General features: G+C 32.8%; 1 protein-coding gene across 1 annotated transcript in view; it reads left to right on the top strand.

Annotated features, from left to right (window-relative positions):
* Window positions 1-21,567, top strand: part of LOC110018526 (N-terminal acetyltransferase B complex catalytic subunit NAA20) — a 31,131-nt gene extending 9,564 nt beyond the window's left edge. Inside the window, exons 4-5 of the mRNA XM_020715862.1 lie at window positions 12,489-12,558; window positions 21,481-21,567. Of these exons, the coding sequence (XP_020571521.1) occupies window positions 12,489-12,558; window positions 21,481-21,567 (157 nt within the window). The remainder of the gene's footprint in view (window positions 1-12,488; window positions 12,559-21,480) is intronic.
* Window positions 21,568-21,579: the final 12 nt, after the last annotated feature.

The following is a 21,579-nucleotide window of genomic DNA, read 5'->3' as shown; positions in this document are numbered from 1 at the left end:
AAAGTTTTGAGAAAAATAGACTGAATTCTGAATAGGCTCGTTGTCTTTTCACTTTGCTTTAATTCCATTAAATAATAATCTTACAATCTATTTTAGGTACAAAATATTCTATATAATCAATTTTAGTTAACTTAATAATACATATTCCTAATTTATATATTTAGCTAAAAGGGAAATAAATCAGAATAAAAATATTGGAAATAATTTAAATAATGAAGCTCCTAATTATAGAAAACTCCTAATTTAGTTGTCTGATTTCCGTCTTTCCTGATTGACATCCCCCCTCAAATTGATGCTGATTGATTAGGAAACATCAATTTGCGAACAAGAAACTTTGTTGTGACAAACAATTCTCAAGTCGTGAGTGTTGAAACCGAACATGTCGAAACCGATAATGCCGAAGCCAAAGAGACAACTCCCGAACCTAATATTATTTGAGCAAAGAAAAGCAGTAAATCCTCTACCATTGACATCCAGAAATTCGAATCATAGCCACAAGAAGGATTCGTGTCCAGTTACACGATCCAGATGTTACCGATCATAGTCTACAAGTAGGATTCGCATCCGGATGAAGCAACAGAAGAAACAGTTAAAGACGGCGCAGAAGCAACGATGGCTAGCGAATAAGATCCGATATCATGTCAAAAGGCGGGAGCCACTGCGGGTGGAGTTCGAACGAAGGAGAGGCTCTGTCGAGACTGGCCGTGGCCGAGTCGAAGAGGTCGAAGAGGAAGACGAAGTAGAACTAAGGCGACACAATCGAAGAAATAATGAAACGATGAGTAGACGGGCGAGAATCAAGCTAAAGAAATAGTTCATTCCTTCCCGTTCCGCAAGAAGACTGGCTGTAAGGGAGTTTTGACGGTCCTCTAACGATTATTGGTGGTTAGGGAAAAAATTTGACTCTAATATCATGTCAAAGTTTTGAGAAAAATAAGTTGAATTCTGAATAGGCTCGATGCCTTTTCCCTTTGCTTTCATTCCATTAAATAATAATCTTACAATCTATTTTAGGTACAAAATATTCTATATAATCTATTTTAGGTAACTTAATAATACATATTCCTAATCTAAATATTCAACTAAAAGGGAAATAAAACATAATAAAGATATTGGAAATAATTTAAATTAGGATGCTCCTAATTATAGAAAACTCCTAATTTAACTGCTTGATTTCTGTCCTTCCTGATTGATAGCACATATACTCATAAAATTACCAACTATTTCTGAAAGTTTTTGAGGTGTATAGTATTACTCTTCTAATGGGACAAATCACTTTCAGGCTTGCATATCAGTGCAAACAACCAGAGTTGATTTTGATTTGATATGTTGAACATCAATTCTTTGATTATATTGTGGTTATTCGTACATGAATCCACTTCTTTAGAAAGCGAGCCTAATCTTTTTATGAATAATGTTCTCAATATTATTTGCTAAAGTCCTGGAAACATGCAAAATTTTGTGTTTGACATTTGCTTAACTCCTTGAGTTTGGAGTGTGAATGAAGTACTTGCCTCAGTCATGCAATCAGTTCCTTCTAGATTTAACTATTTATCATTCTTGTTTAAGTAATGACAAGTTCTTATGATCCCGCTTAAGTACTTTATGACAATTTTTCATGTTTTATCGGTTGTCTAATTAACATTGGTTTGATAGCTAGAACTATGGATGGTTTTTAAACTTTTCATTATACACAATTGTCATCATAATCTTCCTTAGGCCGACACCAACCTTTTGATTCCTTTCACTCTGTTCATCAATCATGTAAAGTATCGCAAGTGTTGTTAATTCTAATTTTCACATGACTATTGTGTCACTTGTAACCATGTTACCGCTAGTGTACAGCTTCTCTTTCATATTTATTTTCCTGAATTCTTTCTGTTACCCTATCGGTGCATCTTCTATTTGGCATTGTACTTGTCATATTCACCTTAGGTCTTTATTTCTAGATTCTACTTCCAGGTCTATTTAATATAATTATTCTTCACTTAATCATTTAATTATTTTACTTCTCATCCATCTTATAACTTTAATTTCATATTCCCATTTGAAATACTCTCTTTTATTATTCACTTGAATGCTGCCGAATAACTTGTCTCAACCTTTATGGTCATATTTTCTCTGTTTCCGCACATTGTCAATATCTTAAAATTTAGTTCTTTGCTCACTTTGTTACTCTTATTGTGCTGCAGTATTCTTTAGTTTTCTTTTAAAGTGGTACCCTTCGTTGCTTATTTTATGCATGTTCTGAGATGTCAAATAGTGTTGATTTACTTTTTCACCAATCTATTGGATTATTTGCAAATTTGTCCCAAAAGATTGTAGGGCTAGGCTTTTAGTCTAGGTTCTTGCCTGAATTGCTTTATTTTTTGAAGCTAAACCACCACTTTGCAGATTGTATTTTCCATGGTTTTCAGATTTTGATCATTTTGCATGCTTGTTTCTAGACATATAACTTGAAAAGTATTCCGGTAGATATTGAAAGCTTTTGATGCAAAAAATTTCTTTAATTATTGGCAAATCCTTAACAGTTGATTATTGCCATGTTAAGCGCCAATTCATGGTTCTGGTGTTCAAGTATTGGAAAAGTTTTTTCATTTTCTTTGTCATGATATTCATTGTCGTTAGCTTTATTTCATTTATTAAAGGCTAATTTTATGAATCTTCCGCCATTTGTTCTTATTCAGTGCTAAATGAGTTTTATTTAGCTTTTAAATCTACTGGGTGTAAACCTTTTGAACATATTATAGTCATACTAATTTGGAGACATTTTCTGTTGAGTACTACATGAGGTTTTAAATTTTTGTGCATATATTTTGCATAAATTCTTTTTATATACTTCTTTTCTATCCTATCCCTTTCGCATCAATTTAAGTTATCTATTTATTAGCATATTTTTTAAGCATCAAGCGTAGATGCAAAAAACTCCCAGAGTTTGTTTCTTAATATATCATCTTAAATAGATGCTACCCATACTGTCTCTTTAATATATGCACATATCATTCTATCTTTTCTTATTTTATGACACATCCACCTTTATTTTCTTATTCTTGGTCAACCAAATATTCATTACTTTTTCATCGTTGAAAATTTAACTTCTTATGACTTGTTCTAGTTATAAATTTATAGTTCACATTTAAGCTTTCATGATATTATCTTATAATATTATTCAAAGGCAATTTTTTGTTTTAACACTAAATTTTAATTCTATGAGTTATATCCCCATCAATATTCTAATTTGTAGATTGGATTTAAGATATATAAAATTATTAAACATTTGTATTGCATGAGCTTCAAACATTATGAAATGGTTTTGATTAATTCCCCTATACTCATCCTCTAAAATTACGTGGTATATGAATCACTTTATTTTGCTAAGTTTAGGCTCCCTCTTTTAAGTTTCTTTTAGTTTATATTTAAGTGAAGTGTCAAAATAGTTGCATGACTATTTACACAAGGCCATTTTAATCCCAATGTCGGTAAAAATGTCAAATTAGCTCCCTCTTTTAATATGGACTAAAATAGTCCTTAGGGAGGACTATTTTAACCCCTTCTAAATGAGTCTTGGGACTAAATTGGCATATTTATGAACTCTGGGACTAAAATGACTTTCGAGGAGTCAGAGGATCATTTTGACACTTCTCTTTTTTTTATTTTAGTAAGATTATATCCTTATTTTGACTATAATGCTTGGGAAGATTTCTCACTTGCTATGTCATGCAAAATGACATACCAAGGTACCCGACTTTTTTTATTTTTTATTTTTTTGAAAGCATCTAAATAAACCAATGTAGTTGCAATTATATTGATTATTGATGTAATCTTGCTATGATTGAGACGTGTTTAATCATTTCACTACTACACGTATTATGCATTTGATTTACCAAACATATCCTTTACAACTTAAACCTACTTAGATGCCTTTATTTTGTTCGCAATGTTCTTGAATCAATCATGTGATATTCGATCACAATCTTTCTCATGATCAATATATAACATATAAATACCTTTTTGTCAATCTTTGTAGTTTTTTATTAATTATTTGAGCAAAAAATCTTTCTCTGTAGTGGATTCTCGAGGTATAAGTTGGACCTCAAGAAATTGTAGCTTACCTCCTTGTATGATTTGGAGGTTACAAGTTCGATTTATAAAAAAAAAACATAAATAATAAAAAATATATTTTAAAAAAACAGCCTTATTGGAAATAAGGTTATTTTTTGAAGGTGTTAGTCTATTTTAAATCCAATAGGTCCTTCAGGAAATTCTTTTTCTCTAGGCTTATTTTGTAATGTAAGTGTCATCCTAGAAGTAAAAATTAGGTTGCCTCAGTGACAAATTTGATTGGTAGCCTAAGGGGCAATTTGGTAACCAGTTATAAGCAAGATTTATGCAGGAGTTACCCTAAATCCTGCCAAATGGTAACAAATCTATCTGCAAATTCTGATGTCTCATAAATCTTAAAAACATCGTTTCACGACAAATACGGGATTTGCTAAATCCCGTAGTTCGGCAGAATTAATGGGAAAAATGAAACAGTTCTCACGTGGAGGAAGGCAAGAGGGAAGCCAGGGGTTACCTTGGTTACCTTTGCTACGCCTCTTTCTTTTTGTCAATGGGTTTGGGCAGGAGCAAGAGGAAAAGGTAGAATGATGTCAGATTTAGAGGTTTTGTTCTTAAAACACCGCCATCCCATTGTTGCCTTCCCAACTAGCTCTAGCCGATGAGGGTTTGGATAGCATAGGGGGAGGGGAAAGGGGAAGGTAAATGGGAGGTTTTGTAAGAATATTATTAAAACAAAGTTTTGTTAATTTAGTCTAATTTTAATTGATAATTAATTGTGAATTTATGACTAATTGATGCTATCTTATGCTAAAAAATTATATTTAATTAATTATATTTGATATAAATTTTATAATAATTAATTCACATTTAATTAATGAAAAATAAAATATTAATTAATTTTTAATTAATTTAATAAAGTTTTAGTTAATGTTTAATTACCATTGTAAGTTATTATTTATTGTTTACTTAATAAAAATTTAAATATTAGTTAATGATTAATTAGTTTTACAAATTTTTATAAATGACTAGTTAACTAAATAAATAGTCAATTAATACAACAACAATAAGTCTATATCCCACTAAGTGGGTCGGTTACATGAATCATTTTTCTCCATTGCGTGCTATTGAGTGTCAAAAAATAGTCTTAAATAAATAGTCAATTAACGATTAAAAAAAAGTAGAAATAATATAGATTTAAATTAGTCTTAATGATAACATCATTAATATACAACAACACCAACAACAAAACCTTTATCCCACTGAGTGTGGTCGGCTACATGAATCCTTTTTCTCCATTGTGTCTTATTTAGTGTCATATTTTCAGTTAATTCTAATAATTCAAAATAATTTTTTATACAATATGCCCAAGTGTTCGTAGGTCTACCTCTGCCTTTTTTAACATAAGTCGATCTAAAACATCTACTCTTCTAATTTGATCATTATATGGTTGACATTTAATGTGACCAAACCATCTAAGATGATTCTTTCTAATTTTGCCCATCACCGGAGCTTCACAAATATATTCATTCGCATTTTCTCTCTAAGTGAAAGACCACTCATCCACCTCATCATTCTCATCTCGGCAACACTTAACTTAGTTTTATGCCTCTCTTTTAGAGGCCAACATTCAACGCCATAGAGCATTGCAAGTCTCACCACTATTTTATAAAATTTTCCTTTCAGTTTCAGCGGTACTTTTCTATCACACAATAGGCCTGAAGCATTCCTCCACTTCAAATAACACCCCCATTAATATCACAATCACTTTGAACAATAGACCCGAGATATTTAAAGCGTTCACACCATTTAATAATTTCAATATCCACTTCTCTTTTAAAAGCCATCATTAATATAATATAAAATTTATTTCTGAAATAAATTTTCAAATAATTGTGGTATTGTCATGTGATAGGAAAGATTTAAGTGGTATAAATATAAAAATTAAATCCCATTATATGCCAACAGTTGCAAAGCTCTTCATTTAATTAAGTCCTACTAAAAGTTGTCAAACATTTTCTCAAGCTTTATCATGATTTATTTACGAACATACCAAATTGTTTTCAGAATTAGCCACCTTAGGATTTGATAATTTCGAATTTATAGGATTTACTAAATTCTATTTAAACTAATTCCTACTTGCAGTCAAATAACCCCTAAAGTTGATATGTTGAAATCACAAAAATAGCTTGTCTACAACACAGTTGTAAAGTTACATTTATTAAACCCTTCATTCCCCATGTGAGTGGAATATTCAACTTTTCAAAGTGTAATAGTTATTTCTTTCAATGTACTCAGATTAATTTTTTTTTCTTTCAAACTACTTTCACAAATAATTCTAAATGAGGAGAAATATTTTATTCAATATTTTTTTATTTTACCTCTTTTAAAGTTTTGAGGATTATCGTTTTGAAAAATTCTTTGTGAGGATTCTTGCTTCAGAGATTTTAAAGAATATTATATTATTTTAATATCGGGATGATTTTTTCAAAAAAATTAGGGCAAACAAAATATATCTTCACTGACACAAAACAACGCAACTCAAATACAAAAAGATAAGGATCTATAATTCCAGAGGCAGACGATTTTTCCCAATACCTATTATTCAAGAGGTAGACGATCTCTCATAAAACTTAAACTTAAGACTCAAAGGCCAAAATCTTTTGTATATACCCTAACCTAAGCATAATAAGCCCTATTTATACTCCACAATAATAATTAATAAATGACTAAATTAACCTTAGGCACTGGCGTAACAATACTCCACTCTCAAAAATATATCTTGTCTTCAAGGTGGGAAAAAAGAAATTATTTTTGGATAAAGTCGGGTGGTTCTTCCTCATCAATTGACTTAATCTTGTCTCTCACCATAAGCACTTAATTGAAATAAGTGATGATTCGTTGATTGCCTTAGGACGGAGCCTAATCCATAGGCCGAAGCATCTTTCTTTGCAATTAAAGGTTTGTTGAAATCAGATAATACCAGCATTGGTATATTTGTTACACCATTCTTTAACTTCTCAAAAACATGGGTCACCGCTTTACCCCACTAAAAAGTATTTTTTTTCAACTTCTCTGGCAATAGCCACACAATCGAATTACAATCCACCCTTCATTAACTTCTGGTAGTATCTTGTAAGTCTTAGAAATCTTTTCTAACACCTTCCAGGTCTTAGGCAGTGGCCACTTCAATATAGTTCTCACCTGCGATGGATCAGTCGACACTAATGTCTTACACAAACTAGAGCTATCGTAAAGGACCACCTTCCTCCCCTCCAGCCTAATCTCCATAGTGAAGGATTTTCAATCCACTCTCGTCTCTCTAATTTTCTGTGGTCACTTCATCCTCAAAATCACATCAATATTTCCCAAGTTCAAGAGTATAAAATCTTCCATCACCTGTATTCTCTGTAGTGTCAACACTAATCACCTGTAAATTCTCAAGTTTTTCTCCAACTTTTCTATCCTTATCATAACCCCAAAATTTTTCGTATCTATCAACTTCAACCTCAACATGTCCACAACACGATTTGTAATGTAGTTATGAATGCCCTCACTGTTCACCAACACAATTACAGGCTTCTCCCCGATCTGTCTCCTCACCTTCATGGTGTGATTCAAAGTAAATTCCACCACTGAGTTGAGGGACACCTCAACTACATTAAGGAGAAAGTGCTCCTCCCCCTCTATCATTTCTTCCTCCAACTCATATTAGCCTTCCCTCCATCACGAACTTTAATGACCTAAAGCATGTGATTCTTATATCGGTGTTCTGGTACATACTTAGAAACTCAATCCCTAGATGAACCCTCATGTCCCTCCTTGGCTCCTCTTTCTAAATTGACACTGTATACATCCTCGCTGTTAGGAAGTTACTTCTGTAGAATCACCGCATGGTGCATCTTTTGTTGGTCTTCTCCATCTAATTCTTGTCTTACATCATCTGTGCTAGCTCCATCGTTTCCACCATTCCTCGTTGTCTCAACACTTAGAGGGGTTGCAAGTATGCTGGCTTTGGACCCCTCATGAAATTCCACTCCAATAGTGCTTCAGAAATCCCTCTCAACTGTACCGACAGTAAGTCGAATCGCTTTCTATACTCCATGGCAGTTCCCTCCTGAGTTAAGACAAACAATTACTTGTATAGATCTTCTTCCCAAATTGCTCCTAAACGTTTCAACAAGTAATCCTTAAATTCCTCTCACAAGTGTATTGGGTATTTTGCCTCCCTTCACTTAAACCATGCTAGGGCTTTTCCCATCCAAACATAATCTTGCTATCATGAGCTTCCACTTCCCATTTAGCCTATTCATCGTGAAATATCACTCCACCCTGTACACCCACCCATGTGTATCTTCTCCCTTGAAGATCGACATCTTCAACTTTGTAACCTTAGCATCTCTACCCCAACTTCGTCTCCCTCTGGTGTTTTACCCATGTATTTAGGATAATATTCTCTACTTCGATCATAATCATAACCCTTATTGGCTTCTCTCCTTCCTTCTTCTTGCTTCTCAATATCTCTTGCATAACCCTTTCTCCATGTTTCGACCAACCCCTTCATCCCATCAAAGCCCTAGGAGAGGGTTCTTGATGGTGAATGCTTTCCTCCTTACTTTCCTCTTGTCTAATATCTTTCTCTTTTGATTTCACCAAGGATTCTTCGGTCAACCATTGATTTGAGTTTGCGAATTGATCCATCGACATCACCATGGATTGCATAAGCCTCATGATCTCCTCAAAGCTCTTGAATCAGTTTTTTGTGAAGGAATACCCTTAGTCTATGGTTGAGAATCTTTATTCTTTGTTTTCTTTCTAGGTAGTCTGACTCGCGACTTTATTGGGAAGTTGTAAGTAGCGATCACATCCCCGACTAACTCGATAACTAGATTCGTGGAACTCCTGTACTCGATCCTTTCATTGACTTCCAAACTAGCTCTTATCGGGTTGTATCACGGGGTTTGGTCCCCGCAATCTCGTCTATTCGCGGCCCTATATGCATCAGTCCCGTTGCTACTTGCCAGCTGGCTCTAATCGCGACTATTTCAAGATATTCACACAGGCGACCCGACGTTAGGGGTGTAAACCGGCCGAACGCTAGCGAGCCCATGCTCAACTCGTGTTCGGCTTATTAAAAAAATACCACTGTTTGTGTTCCACTTGTTTATATTTTGAACACATTAAAAAATGTGTTGTGTTTGGGTCGTTTGCTTAACGAGCCGAACACAAGCAATTTGTGAACAAAGAGTCTTTTTTAATATTGTAGTCACGCAACCATAGGATGTTAAGGTTCTTATTATTTATATTGAAACATCATTTAAATATAATTTAGTTTTTTTTATTCTATTTTTTAAACTAATAATTTTAATTGAATAAATTTTTGTAACCTAGTAGTCAATCAAAATTTTTAGAAATACTACTCATATACATACATATATATATATATATATATATCTATACATATATATATATATATATCTCTATACATGTATATAATATAAGTTAATTATTTCGAGTCAAAACGAGCCGAACAGGAACAAACAAATCTTTGTTTGTGTTCAACTCGTTTATATATCAGGCGCAAAAAAATTGTTCATGTTCGACTCATTAATTTAACAAACGAATCGAGCACGAGCTTCTTAACGAGTCGAACACGAACTCTTCATGAACCACTAGCTGTTTTGACAGCTCTACTCGATGTATCCTACTTCTTGCCACGATCTGTATCACGACTACTTAAACAAGTGAACTAGACACGATCTTGAGAGTGGCTTCTGAGCGAAGGAGACGCGATCCCATCGGCTTCCCACAAAAATCACTATCCTGTTTTGGCTTCCTAGAGAAATCGTTGTGAATTAGGATTGATGCTTTGACACCAATTTTATACTAATCGAGACGCTTTCTCCACAGAAATTAGGGCAAATAAAATATCTTTCTCATCTAACACAAAACAATGCAACTCAAATAAATAAAGATAAACACCTATAATTTGACCGGTACGTGATCTCTCCGAACACCTACATTTCGAGAGGTAGGCGACCTTCCCAAACTTTAGAACTAACACTTAAAGGCCACAATCTCCTCCATACCCTAATCCTAAGCATAATAAGCTCATATTTATGCCCCATAATAATAATTAATAAAGGACTAAACCGTCCTTAGGCACCGGCATAATATATTTATAGTGCTCATTTAATAAGGGTTGGTCACTTGATGCCAGAAGTGTGCTAATGATGATTTTTTAGTGAAAGAAAGAGCAGCTGATGATTATTTACCAGGATACTATGAGAGTGTAGATTTATTCAATTTGTGAAATTTTTTCTCATATGTTGGATAACTGATCAAAGGTTCTAAGATTATGGAAAAAAAGGTGAAAATGTTGGTTTTAAAAATTTTTTTATGGATTCAACATGCATGATTTTATAATTGACTGTGTTTTGAATTTATAAGTCTATGGTAGTCACAAAACGCCAAATAGTAATTACGATGATCTGTTTGAAATTGAAACAATTTTGCATTTAAATTCTCAATGTGTATTTTAAATTTGAATTTTGTATTTTAAACTTTTGCTGTAATTAGTTTGTTGAGTCTGTAAAAGTCAGCATTCACATGCTTATGATATATCCTATCGCTTTAAGTTTTTCTTCTGTCTTGTAGTTACTTGTTCATATAACCTGTCATGTTTTCAATTGCAAAATTTTTATCGGAATTCTTCTACAATCTAAATTCTTTTGATGTGCATCCTTTTATCTAGGGAATTCTGTTGTTGAAATTTTTTTCTTTTTGTGGTTTTCTTGGCATCCGGCTTCTCTGCCATAATCTTGTTGGTTGAAAAATTCTCTTGCTGTTTTTAAGAATGCAGCTCTTGTGGTTTCCTCAAACTTATGCTACTCATCTGGCGATTTCATTGGCTACATAACTATTCCTAAGGGTTTCTTCAGGGACTGTGGCAGAGACAGGCTATGCAACTTCCCTTAACAGCTTTGTTTTGGCTCTGTCATATGTTCTATGTTCCTATAGTCTCCTCCTTCATTCAATGACTGCTTCTTCTGGTTATATTTTGTGATTATAAATTCAGATACGAAGCATGTGAAGTTAAAAATGAATAGTAAATAAAATGTTGGTTTGGAAGTGTTATTTTTTCTTTTGGGATTCAATTTCTTGATGGTGTGAGACATCAAATTTTATGGGAGGCTATCTGCGTTTATAAGCTAGAAATTTTTTGTTCTAGTGACTCTTTGTTCCCTTTTCTAGCACTTCTTTTTATTTCAAATTTTATTTTGAAAGTGAGATTATTTATTGTCATCATTTTAATTTATTTTAATTCTTTTGTTTTTGTGAGTAGTTATTCAAGATTGATAGATACCTTGCGTCTTGCAAAATTTTTTAGTGTTGCCTTATCTTCTATATTGAACTTCAGATCTTTGTTTCTATCATAAATCACTAAATAGCATGCACATGCCTGGGGTCAGGAATACACAAAGCCTTTGAAATCGCATCAGGCATGCTATTTGGCATATTTCGTTTATTATGTTTTATCTTTTGCTGTATTTTAAGGGCATTAGGCAGTTTTTGGACACTTATCCAATGCTTCACACACACTTTTTTTTGGATATTATAATGGCACTTCTTCATTCTATTGTACATATAACGAGGAATTATATTCAAATAAAGTGGACCCAACTCCTGTTCCAATATAATTTAAATCGAAGTCCCATCATTTGAACTTTCTTACTCCTATTCTCACTAGAAACTTCTAGTACTTTTTATTGATATCTATGTAAAATACGTGCTCAAAAAATCTAAAATACTTTTTGAACATCATCTTTAAGAGATATTCATTAAAAGGTGCTAGCTTGGTTACTACTTTTTCATATGTAATGCTTCTCTTATATTTGATATGCCTCATAAACTAAGGTGTGAAAAATGTATTGATTTTGTGGTGTAGAAAGTTCTATGTAATATGATAATAAGCTTTGTGCTTTATATAATTTATTATTTTTTCAAGTTTTGCATGAAGTTGTATTTTAACTATTATATAACAGGGACATTTTTTTTGCATATTTAAGGATCTTTTATAAAAATCTCTATAATTAGCACAAAAAGATACAGACTCGGTGTTTAATCCTTTGATATAATTTTACCGTAATTAAAGACCTTTTGGTCATAATATTTTCTTTGTTTCGTTTTGTCCTTCCATTGCCTTTTCTCTGCCTTCCCTGGTTGAATCCTTTTTCTTATGGTTACTGATTTACCTTTATGCACGCAACGTACTTTTTTTATGTTTCTTTTAATCGGTCTGTAAGTTCCATGCTTGATACCGGTTCTTCTAAAGTATGAGTACTAGTTTTGAGTTCTGCTAAAACATTTTGGGCACCTTTGATTATTTCTACCACGTTAACTGACTAGAAAGCTTTTCTTTGTTGCAGTGACAAGGCTTACTTTGTAGATCTATTTGTAAGGGCATCTAACATGCCAGCCATTAAGATGTATGAAAAGGTATGTTGTCCGCTGAATTTCGTACATTTTCTGTGACATGGTTTGGTATATTCTTACTTTTGAATACACACTTAAGTGACGAGGCATGCTGAGAATGCTTTTCAAGGCACCCTTTGTTCTTGGTAAACTTTTCCCCTGCACTTTTTGCAAGCGTCAATTGTCAATCAGATTCATTTGTGAAGAGGAAATGGGTGACAACCCCCCTACCCAGTCATTGTTGACTTGAAACTTATGTTAGTAGAGTGATAAGGCATTGTGTCCCACTAAGTTAACTTTTTGAGCCTTGCAGAGTTATGAGATATATTATAATGATTTGGTTCATAAAATGTTTCAATAAAATTTTGAAGATCGTGAGAATGATAAATGATTGGAAAAGAAACATTTTGGTACTAATATATAAGAATAAAAGCAATATTCAATATTGAGATAATTATATAGGAATCATCCTTATGAGTCATACATTAATCCTATCGAAGAATGTTATAGAGCTTAGGATTAGAAAAATCACATCGCTTTTAAATAACTAATTTCGTTTCATGCCAGAAATATAATATTGTTGCATGCTTGAAAATTCTTGGTGATAGAGATTAAGATTTGTGTCTTAGCTTATGCAAAGATCCTACATAAACATGAAAGAGGAAGTTGCACACAAAAAGGGCAAATGCCACGTGGCCTTGCCTAGATGAGATAGATTCATTGGTCCGGTCTGAGTTTGAAATTACAAATGTCCACCACCATGCCTATAACTGATGTAAGCATTTAGACTACTTGAAACCTCTTGAGGTGTTAGGTGAGGGTGTTGAAGGCTTGTGATACAATAAGGTACAATGGACGTCGTTTGGTGCTGTTAGTGAAGAAGAATGATGATATCTGATTTGGAGTAGAGCATTGGCAGACATTGATTAGCTGATGCTAGAGTTGATAAATTGTGAAGAATGGCATCAAGAATTGAATGTTAATGGCCATCAGGTTTTGAATGTCTACGCATCGGGAGTTGGACATCGAGAGGCATCTAGAGTTGCACACTGACATTGGTAGATTGTGATGTCGGATGAGATTTGACAACAGGCTTCTGGTTTTATATGTTGATACTTATTGGCAACAGACAACGTTAGTCATCATATGGTGAATCTGAGAATATCCAGGTTGTCTTTTGATTGTTTAAGAAGCAGTCAGGGTCAGAATTCTCTACAACTCCAGAGTATATAATGTCTGTAATATGAAAAATTAGGAGAGTTCTAGCCTATATGATAAATTTTTGTGGTGGGCAGTTTAGTTTTTATTTAGGATTATCATGTTATATTTCTTCTTTTTATTTACAATAGGTTGATCTTGCCTATGTGCTTACCAAATTGACCTGCCTTGGCTTGGCAACCAACAATGGTGGTATAGCAGTAGCTACTTGTTGCAAAACCTGCAATAAATAAATAGAAAACACCAATTCAAAACCCTTGATTCCATCAGCTTGATAGAGTTTGTAGATTGAAGATTGATGGCTGAATTTTCTAACATAAAACTAAAGCTTAGATGTATTTGATCATCATGGAAAAACGATCATAATTGGGCAGATTCTTATTGTTGATTTATTCATCTTTTTAAGAGCTATCCAACATCAATGATGATTCATGAATTGGATGTTTATGTGTGACACAATAATTTCAATGCTATGGAAAATATATTTAGGGTTGACAAATATGATGATGAAATTCTTTCATTTTTTGGTGAAATGTTTCCCTTAATTAGAGCAATCCAATGTGCAAATAGTTCGTGATTCTGAAGCTTGTATACAAATGTAGCAATGGCTTTGAGAAATTATGCACAAATCAGAGCACCTAGTTGGGAGGAGATGGTTGGGTGATGATTGAACATTGTTTCCCTTGGGTTGAGTATCCCTTGCATCACCTTAGTCATGTGAGGGAGAAGGGGAAGTATTGGACTCCTGCTGATTGGTTTGATTTAGAGTTCAACTTTGGTCTGAAGCGCATGATTTTGATTTTATTTAATTTTCTCGTCCAACTTTATTTGTCTTTGCTATAAATTTATTTAAATTATTTTACATATGCTCCTTAAAATTATTTCTGTAAGTTCTTAAATTTGATTTTGGGCATTTTTTAATCAAAGAAATTGTGAAAAAAATCATGATATATTAGTCAATTTTGTGAGTCATGTCATTTGCCCCTATTTTCAGGCACTGATATAAATATGAAAATATTTTAGTTCTTGAAAATTTTGCTGCTTAAAAACTGAAATGTAAGGTGCAAATTTGTTCATCTGGAAGCTTTGAGCATTGTCAACCCATATTTCAATGAAAAAATTGAAACTTTTTTGCTGAAAATCCTCAAAAATAGACATAAATGTTCTATTACTGGCCAAATATACCAAAAATCTATATAAAATGTTGAAAATTTGTCCCGAATGATCCCAAAACACCAAAAAAGACCTGAACATACCCGAGATTGGGCTTTTTATCTTTTATATTTTAAATTCTTTTAGATAAGAATATTGATTTCTTTTGCAGTAAAATATCTAAAGAAGTAGCTAGAAAGACCTTGAAAGTTTAAAAAAAGTTGAATTATTTGTTTTTTAATGCCCGTCTTTATGTATACCCTACCTCCTTCGGGGATTTTGGAGATTATAATGTTGCTTCCCATTAATCAATTATGCTCTGAATAATCGACCAAAATTGTCTTGCAATCATCAAAATTGCAAGCTGGTGTTTAAATTTGTCAATCCAGGCTTCAAGGTTCTTGTCTTCCTCTAGAAGGGGCTTATTGTATTGGTTGTCAAGTACAAGAATTGAGGCAGTAAAATATGGGGATTTGGATTTTTTTTTTAAATATTTTGTTAGATTTTAAGGTATTTATTGTTTTTTTAATTGACGTCTCATTGTCTGGTGATTTTTCTTGAATAATACTAAATTATGAAGTTTATTGTGGTTTATGGGGACATTCAAAATAACTTTTAAATTTCTTTCCTACTAAGGTGTTGTAATTTACTTGGAAATTTTTTTTTAAATCAAAACCCTTGTGAATTTATCTTTTGTTGTTCCTTGAATTTGAAAGTTTTTTGTGACTTTTCACCTTGTCAAAAAAATTTACTTTTTTTTTTTTTTTTTCTTTTGAGATGCATTTTTTGCATATTTTAGATTTACAATTTTTTCACAATTTTCTCTTAAGTATTTTTTTTTTAGAAAAAACTCAAATTAGCTATTGATTAGTATTTCTTGCTTTATGCTGTTGTTATTTAGATATGGGGTGAACCAATCATGTTTTTTGATGCGCATGTTGTTGGTTCAAAGGACTTGGATGATCTTTTTGTTTGTACTAGGCTCTTAGGTTTTCAATTTTTTCAACCCTTGATTGTTTTTGACCTTATGCCAAATTTTATGAGTGGACTTTCCGTCTTGACTGGATGCTTCAGTTGAAGCAAAAAGTGACCCTGGTTTTGTTAAAAAGTTTTCCCAAAAGTTTTCTCATTAGATCATTGTAATTGATTGGGGTTTACCCATATTATTTGTCAATGTTGTAGAAATCAAAGTAAGGCTAACTACATGAAATTTAAGAATAGGTTTAGAAAGCATTCATGAGGTTAATGTAGAAAAGCTATAGAGGTAATTATTTGTGGCAGGATGCATTCGAGGATTCCTTGAAGAAATTTGCTTTATACATCATTGTAATATTTTAGATTTGATGTTGAGGGACTCATCACAAGTCAATTTTCTGGCAACTGCTTCCTTGATGTAGAGAATGACGATATTGTCTTCTGCTTTTTATCAGTGTTGTTTTCTTCCATCGATGCTTACATAAGTTTCATGGTATGCCTTGTGCTGATAGAACATAGCATGCAATTCTTATGTATTTACAGATTTCATATCTATCTTTTCATATTTATACTCATAGCTCTCAAATCTTTAATATCTCATCAAAAATAGCGCTATTATCACTTTTTAAAAGTGAAATACACCTTTTCATGCATAGGTTTAATGAATCAAAATGCTATATATGATGAAAGTTTAGGTTTCACTAAATTAGTGAAATTTCTTGCTATTATAAGTAATCTTATAGACTACATTTTCATCATTGTAAATATATGTTTGAGAGCTATAAAATTCTTAGATTTCACTAAATTAGTGAAATTTCTTGCTATTAGAATTAGATTTATAAACTAATAGTGAGAGAATGTTGCCCCAAATGAAATAGGGTGGATATGATCCCTTGGTCAATGAAGTTGGGCAGTCTTTCTTTTCCCTTGTTGTTTTGTGCTTTTTTGGGGCTCAAATGATTATACGTAATCTTATAAACTTTCTATTGAGAAACCCAATCTACATTCGGTGCCTAATGCGGCTTTCAAATTAGCATTTTCTTTTAGGACTTGTAGATAAGTGTGGACTCTTTCTCTTTTATTTTACCTCGTGTCTTTGTATTATGAAGCCCTTCTAGAAACTTTCTTGTGCTTTTAAATTGTTGATCTCTGAGATCTTTTAAATAAGTATAAACTCTTTTTGTCATTTGCCCTTTTGTGGTTCATACATTATGGAATCCCCTTGATAACCTTTTGGTGAGAACCTTGTTCTCCACTCGTTGCCCTCAATCACTTTCAAATAAGCATGCCCTCTAGATAGAAGAAATTCAAATTTGTTTATTTAACCCACCTAAGGTCCATGTGAGGATGAACATGAGTATATGATGACAATCACAAATAGAATTTTATTGAAATTGGGATTTTAGACTACGTGGTTTGAAATGAAAATGCTAGTGGTTTCCCAAACAATAACATCAAGAAAATAAATTCTAGTGCAAATAAAAAAGAGAACTCCTTGGCTAGTATTCAGAGGTCAAGATTACAACTTAAGTGAGATATGATCTATTACAGAAATCCCAATGAAATGAGACATTCGATTTCTTCCTTTAAGCAATTGCATTCTGTCATATGGTGGTTATAACTTATATGGAAGCCATAACATGGGGAGGAGTCACTTATAGCCGCCTAATGGGAGGAATCCATCTAAGGGCTTTCATGTATGAGTGATTGATAGGATATGGGCTTATTGATGATTCAATTTTGTAATTGTTTTTTTCTATATTGTCTCCTGATCGAGCAAGTTCGTTGTGATGGATGGTTTCATTTTTATTCTTTAGGGCGGCAAGGCATCAATTAGACAAAGAGCCATGAAGACTACATAATTCTCTCAAGATATCCTTATGAGTTTTCTCTAATTACTTCAATCGATCTCTTAAGGAAAACCTAGAGAGCATAAATCCTAATTTGAGTTATTAATGGTGATAGTATGTCCACTTTGTAGTTGTTGGAGACAACATGAGCCAGTTGCATTTCCTCCGACTTTTATTTCATCCCGTAACATGGGGGGGTTTATGCTTCAAGTATGGAATGGATTTGATTGCAATAAAATTGGATAAGAGGGGTTGATTATTTTGTCATAGAATAGCCCAACATCTACCTACAGGATTTGGACGAGCCAAATTGATCACAAAGGTAGTTCTCTTAAGGTGCTTGGAAAGGTGATCATACCAAGACTCTTGATAGATTTTCTTCAAGTAATGCATAGCGTAGATAGTTAAATATTTATGAAATATGCGATAATATGCCCACAATATTGCAATCAATACCTTTGGTGTGCTTATTGATGGAAAATCCCATCTTTAACTAAAATAATGGGAGATTATTGATGTTGGTAGCATAGTCTGTCAAAATCATCAAACATAATTTGGTTATCCTATGGTTCTTCTTGAGTGGCGTGTAAGGTTGTAGTGTTGTGTAATGATAGTTTCAATGATCCTGATGAATTCTTTCCTCTTGGCCTTCGAATTCTCTGCCTTTTGGCTAGAGACTTCAGGCTTATCTTGCTAGTATTGTTCAAAACATTCTTGAAAAATCTTTCATTCTATCACTTCTTTTACATAGAAATATATTTTTATAAAATGACTTTTAGAATGATGGAAATGATAATACGTGGATTTATCTCTATCATCTAAGCATTTCAATGGCTCAGGCCACTTAGTTTGTTTAGTGTTTTAGATTTGTATGAGGATGCTAGTTCTGAATATATTTAATGGTGACATGGTGTATAATTGGATTATTGTTATTGTTGTTGATTTTTGTTTTGGAGGTTGTGAAGGAATACCTTGGTCTTTTAGTTCTCTTGCTTCTAGTTATACATTGTTTGTTTTCTTCTTGTTTAACATTTGTAGGTAGATTGAGAATTTTTGTTGATGAGTGTTAATAGCTTCATCAGCAATGATCTTTATTTTAAATCGGTAAAAAAAAACTCCTTTTAACAAATTTTGAATCTATTGGAAAATTTTCAGAAGAGTTCTTTTAATGGATTTTCTTCATTCTGAGTAATGCTTAAACGATGGAAGGATTTTTCATGATTCTTATATTTTGATGAATTGATAAAAGCATTGAGATATTTGTGAAGGACAGAGGAGGCTAGATTCGAGTTTATTTAATGAGCATTGCTGGAAATAATGTTCTTGATTGCATTGAAGTGATTGATTTGCTCACAATTGTCAAAATGTCATTGTAGAGATTCATTTATAAGTAGCTTAAGATGCAGTGATTTATGAAAATCACTGTGGAACAGAGGTTGCACCCTTATATGATATTCGTGTCACATCAAATGCCAGGGTTTATCATAGAGGATGTCACATCAAATGCCAGGGTTTATCATAGAGGATGTCCCATAGCTAGAGATTGATTGCAAGCAAAATATTTTGCTCATGATGGATGGTTAAGCTAGCTGTGTTGACAAGGTTTTCAATAGCGGTAAAGGTGCTTCGGCCTCCAATATGGTGTTTAGTTTGAGGGAGAGTCCAATGGAACCTCACTAGTGTGAGAGGCTCAGCTGCTTAGTCTCGCAAAGGAGACTGAGGATCTCAATCTATGATTTTTTTTATACCATACACACTGCTGCCAAGGATGGGTCCAAAGTTTCTTTGCTTGCAAAGTTTTGACCGTTGGAAGTAAGAAGTTGTATATAGATCATGGATTGCTTTATTTGAACATCTATAGGTAGATTTTTTGAGTAAATTGGACTTGAGCTAGAATTCTCCAAGAATATTATTCACTATTATCAATAATGGATGTTTTATATCGCATCTTGATTTGATTAAAGATTAAGGGTTTGTTTGGGATGGCTACAACTAGGGCTGTAATCTAGCCGAGTATATCATAGTTTAGACTTGGCTTTGTATAATTATAAGTTATTTATGTTCGGCTTGAGCTTGTGTCGGGCTTTGATATTTTGTTCAGGCTTGACTTGTTCAAATTTTTCATTGTTTGAACTTGATTTCTTTATCACAAGTGAACGATATTTAAACGAGCTAAAAATTCAAACAAATATCTAGATTCTCATATAAAAAATTTAATAAATTATTTTAAAAATCTAATCACAGCTATTTATTTATCGATTATAAACTCTAAAATCTTTGTACTTTACTAATTAGCTATATCATTCTTAATGATAGGCTACACTAGTTTAAATTTTGTAAGTGGATAAACTAAACTGAACTTAAAAGTTGTAGGGACGACTATTTAGATAATCATATTATTAATAAAAAAATATCAATCATATTAATGATGCTATACTATATTACTATTGAATATATAATTTAATAAATTTTAGATGATTAAATTTTATTTAAATAATATATCATATATGATACGAGCTATCATCGAACTTAATATTGAGTATTTAACAAAGTACTTATTGAACAACAAACGAGTTTGTTCGTGAATATAAATGGACAAGTTGGACCATGTTCAGGTTTAGTTCATTTAAGCTTTCGAGCATTTAAAAATTGTTCAAGTTTATTTGTTCATTAATTTGAACGAACATGTTCGAGCCTTAATCGAACTGAGTTTGAGCTGTTTATCAAGTGCATTGGTTCATTTACAGCCCTAAGGCCTACAACTTATTTTAAAAGGTGATGGTAAAGTTATGGTGAAGCAAGTAATTTTCTAAAAAGCGGTGGGAAATAGAAATATATGTTTTCTTCCAAAAAAAATCAAACAATTTCTCCTAACCATGGTACTTTAACAAATTAGGTTAAAAAAATAAATTCTCACCACAAAAATTTAGAAAGCTGCAAGAAAACTATTCATTAAATAGAATTATGGTGGCGGTCTCAAACATAAAGTAGGTAAAAAGCTGTCCCAAATAGACCCACCTAAATGGATAATCCCACCATTGTGCTAGCTCAATGGATCGTTTGAAGCCATGATGAGGCCTAATAGCTATTAGGTTCTAGTATTGAAGTCTCCAGATGTTGAATGGAATGGGGACCTTTCTGAACTCCTCAATGCCACAAACGCCAAGGATTCGACAAGATAAAAGTTCAATAATTGAATTTTTTTCTAACGAAATTTCATCACATGTTGCAGTGGACCTTAACCAAAAAAATGGTGATCTCACAAAATGTCCCAATTTGGCCTGTTCTCACCACAAATATGGTTGGAATCATATGATTCTATTGGATTTTTCCTGTAAAATCACAATATTTTAACTATAATTTTGATAGAAGTAGTGTTGTCCTTGAATTAGCGTCTGAAGTTTTCAGTTTGATTTTTGGGCATTTTTCTCTGATAAATTGCCGAAAAGTTTTTCTTGATTGAATCATTTTTTGACCCAAATCAATTATAGAAGTAATTTTATGTTAAGATATTTAATAAAAAAATTCATATGCCCATATATCTATATATATAAAGCATTGACTAGTATTATAATTAGTTGTAGAGTGTTCCTTGAGTTTTGAGTTACGATATTTCTACTGAATTTTTTGTGTACAATTGGCTTAGCTTGCATAATGAAATGTTTATCTCATCTCTGTAGTCACGACTGGGTTTATGAACACCTTCGTGAATCTCCTTTTTAGATCTAACGTAATTTTCTTCGACTAACAGCTTGGTTATATAGTATACCGGCGTGTGCTGCGCTATTATTCTGGCGAAGAAGATGGTCTCGGTGAGTCACTCAAAACTCAGTCATGATGAATTTTAAAA

Source organism: Phalaenopsis equestris, unplaced genomic scaffold, assembly GCF_001263595.1.
Source record: "Phalaenopsis equestris unplaced genomic scaffold, ASM126359v1 Scaffold000024, whole genome shotgun sequence".
NCBI classification, from domain to species: Eukaryota; Viridiplantae; Streptophyta; class Magnoliopsida; order Asparagales; family Orchidaceae; genus Phalaenopsis; species Phalaenopsis equestris.
This window is presented reverse-complemented; position numbering and strand designations above follow the sequence as displayed.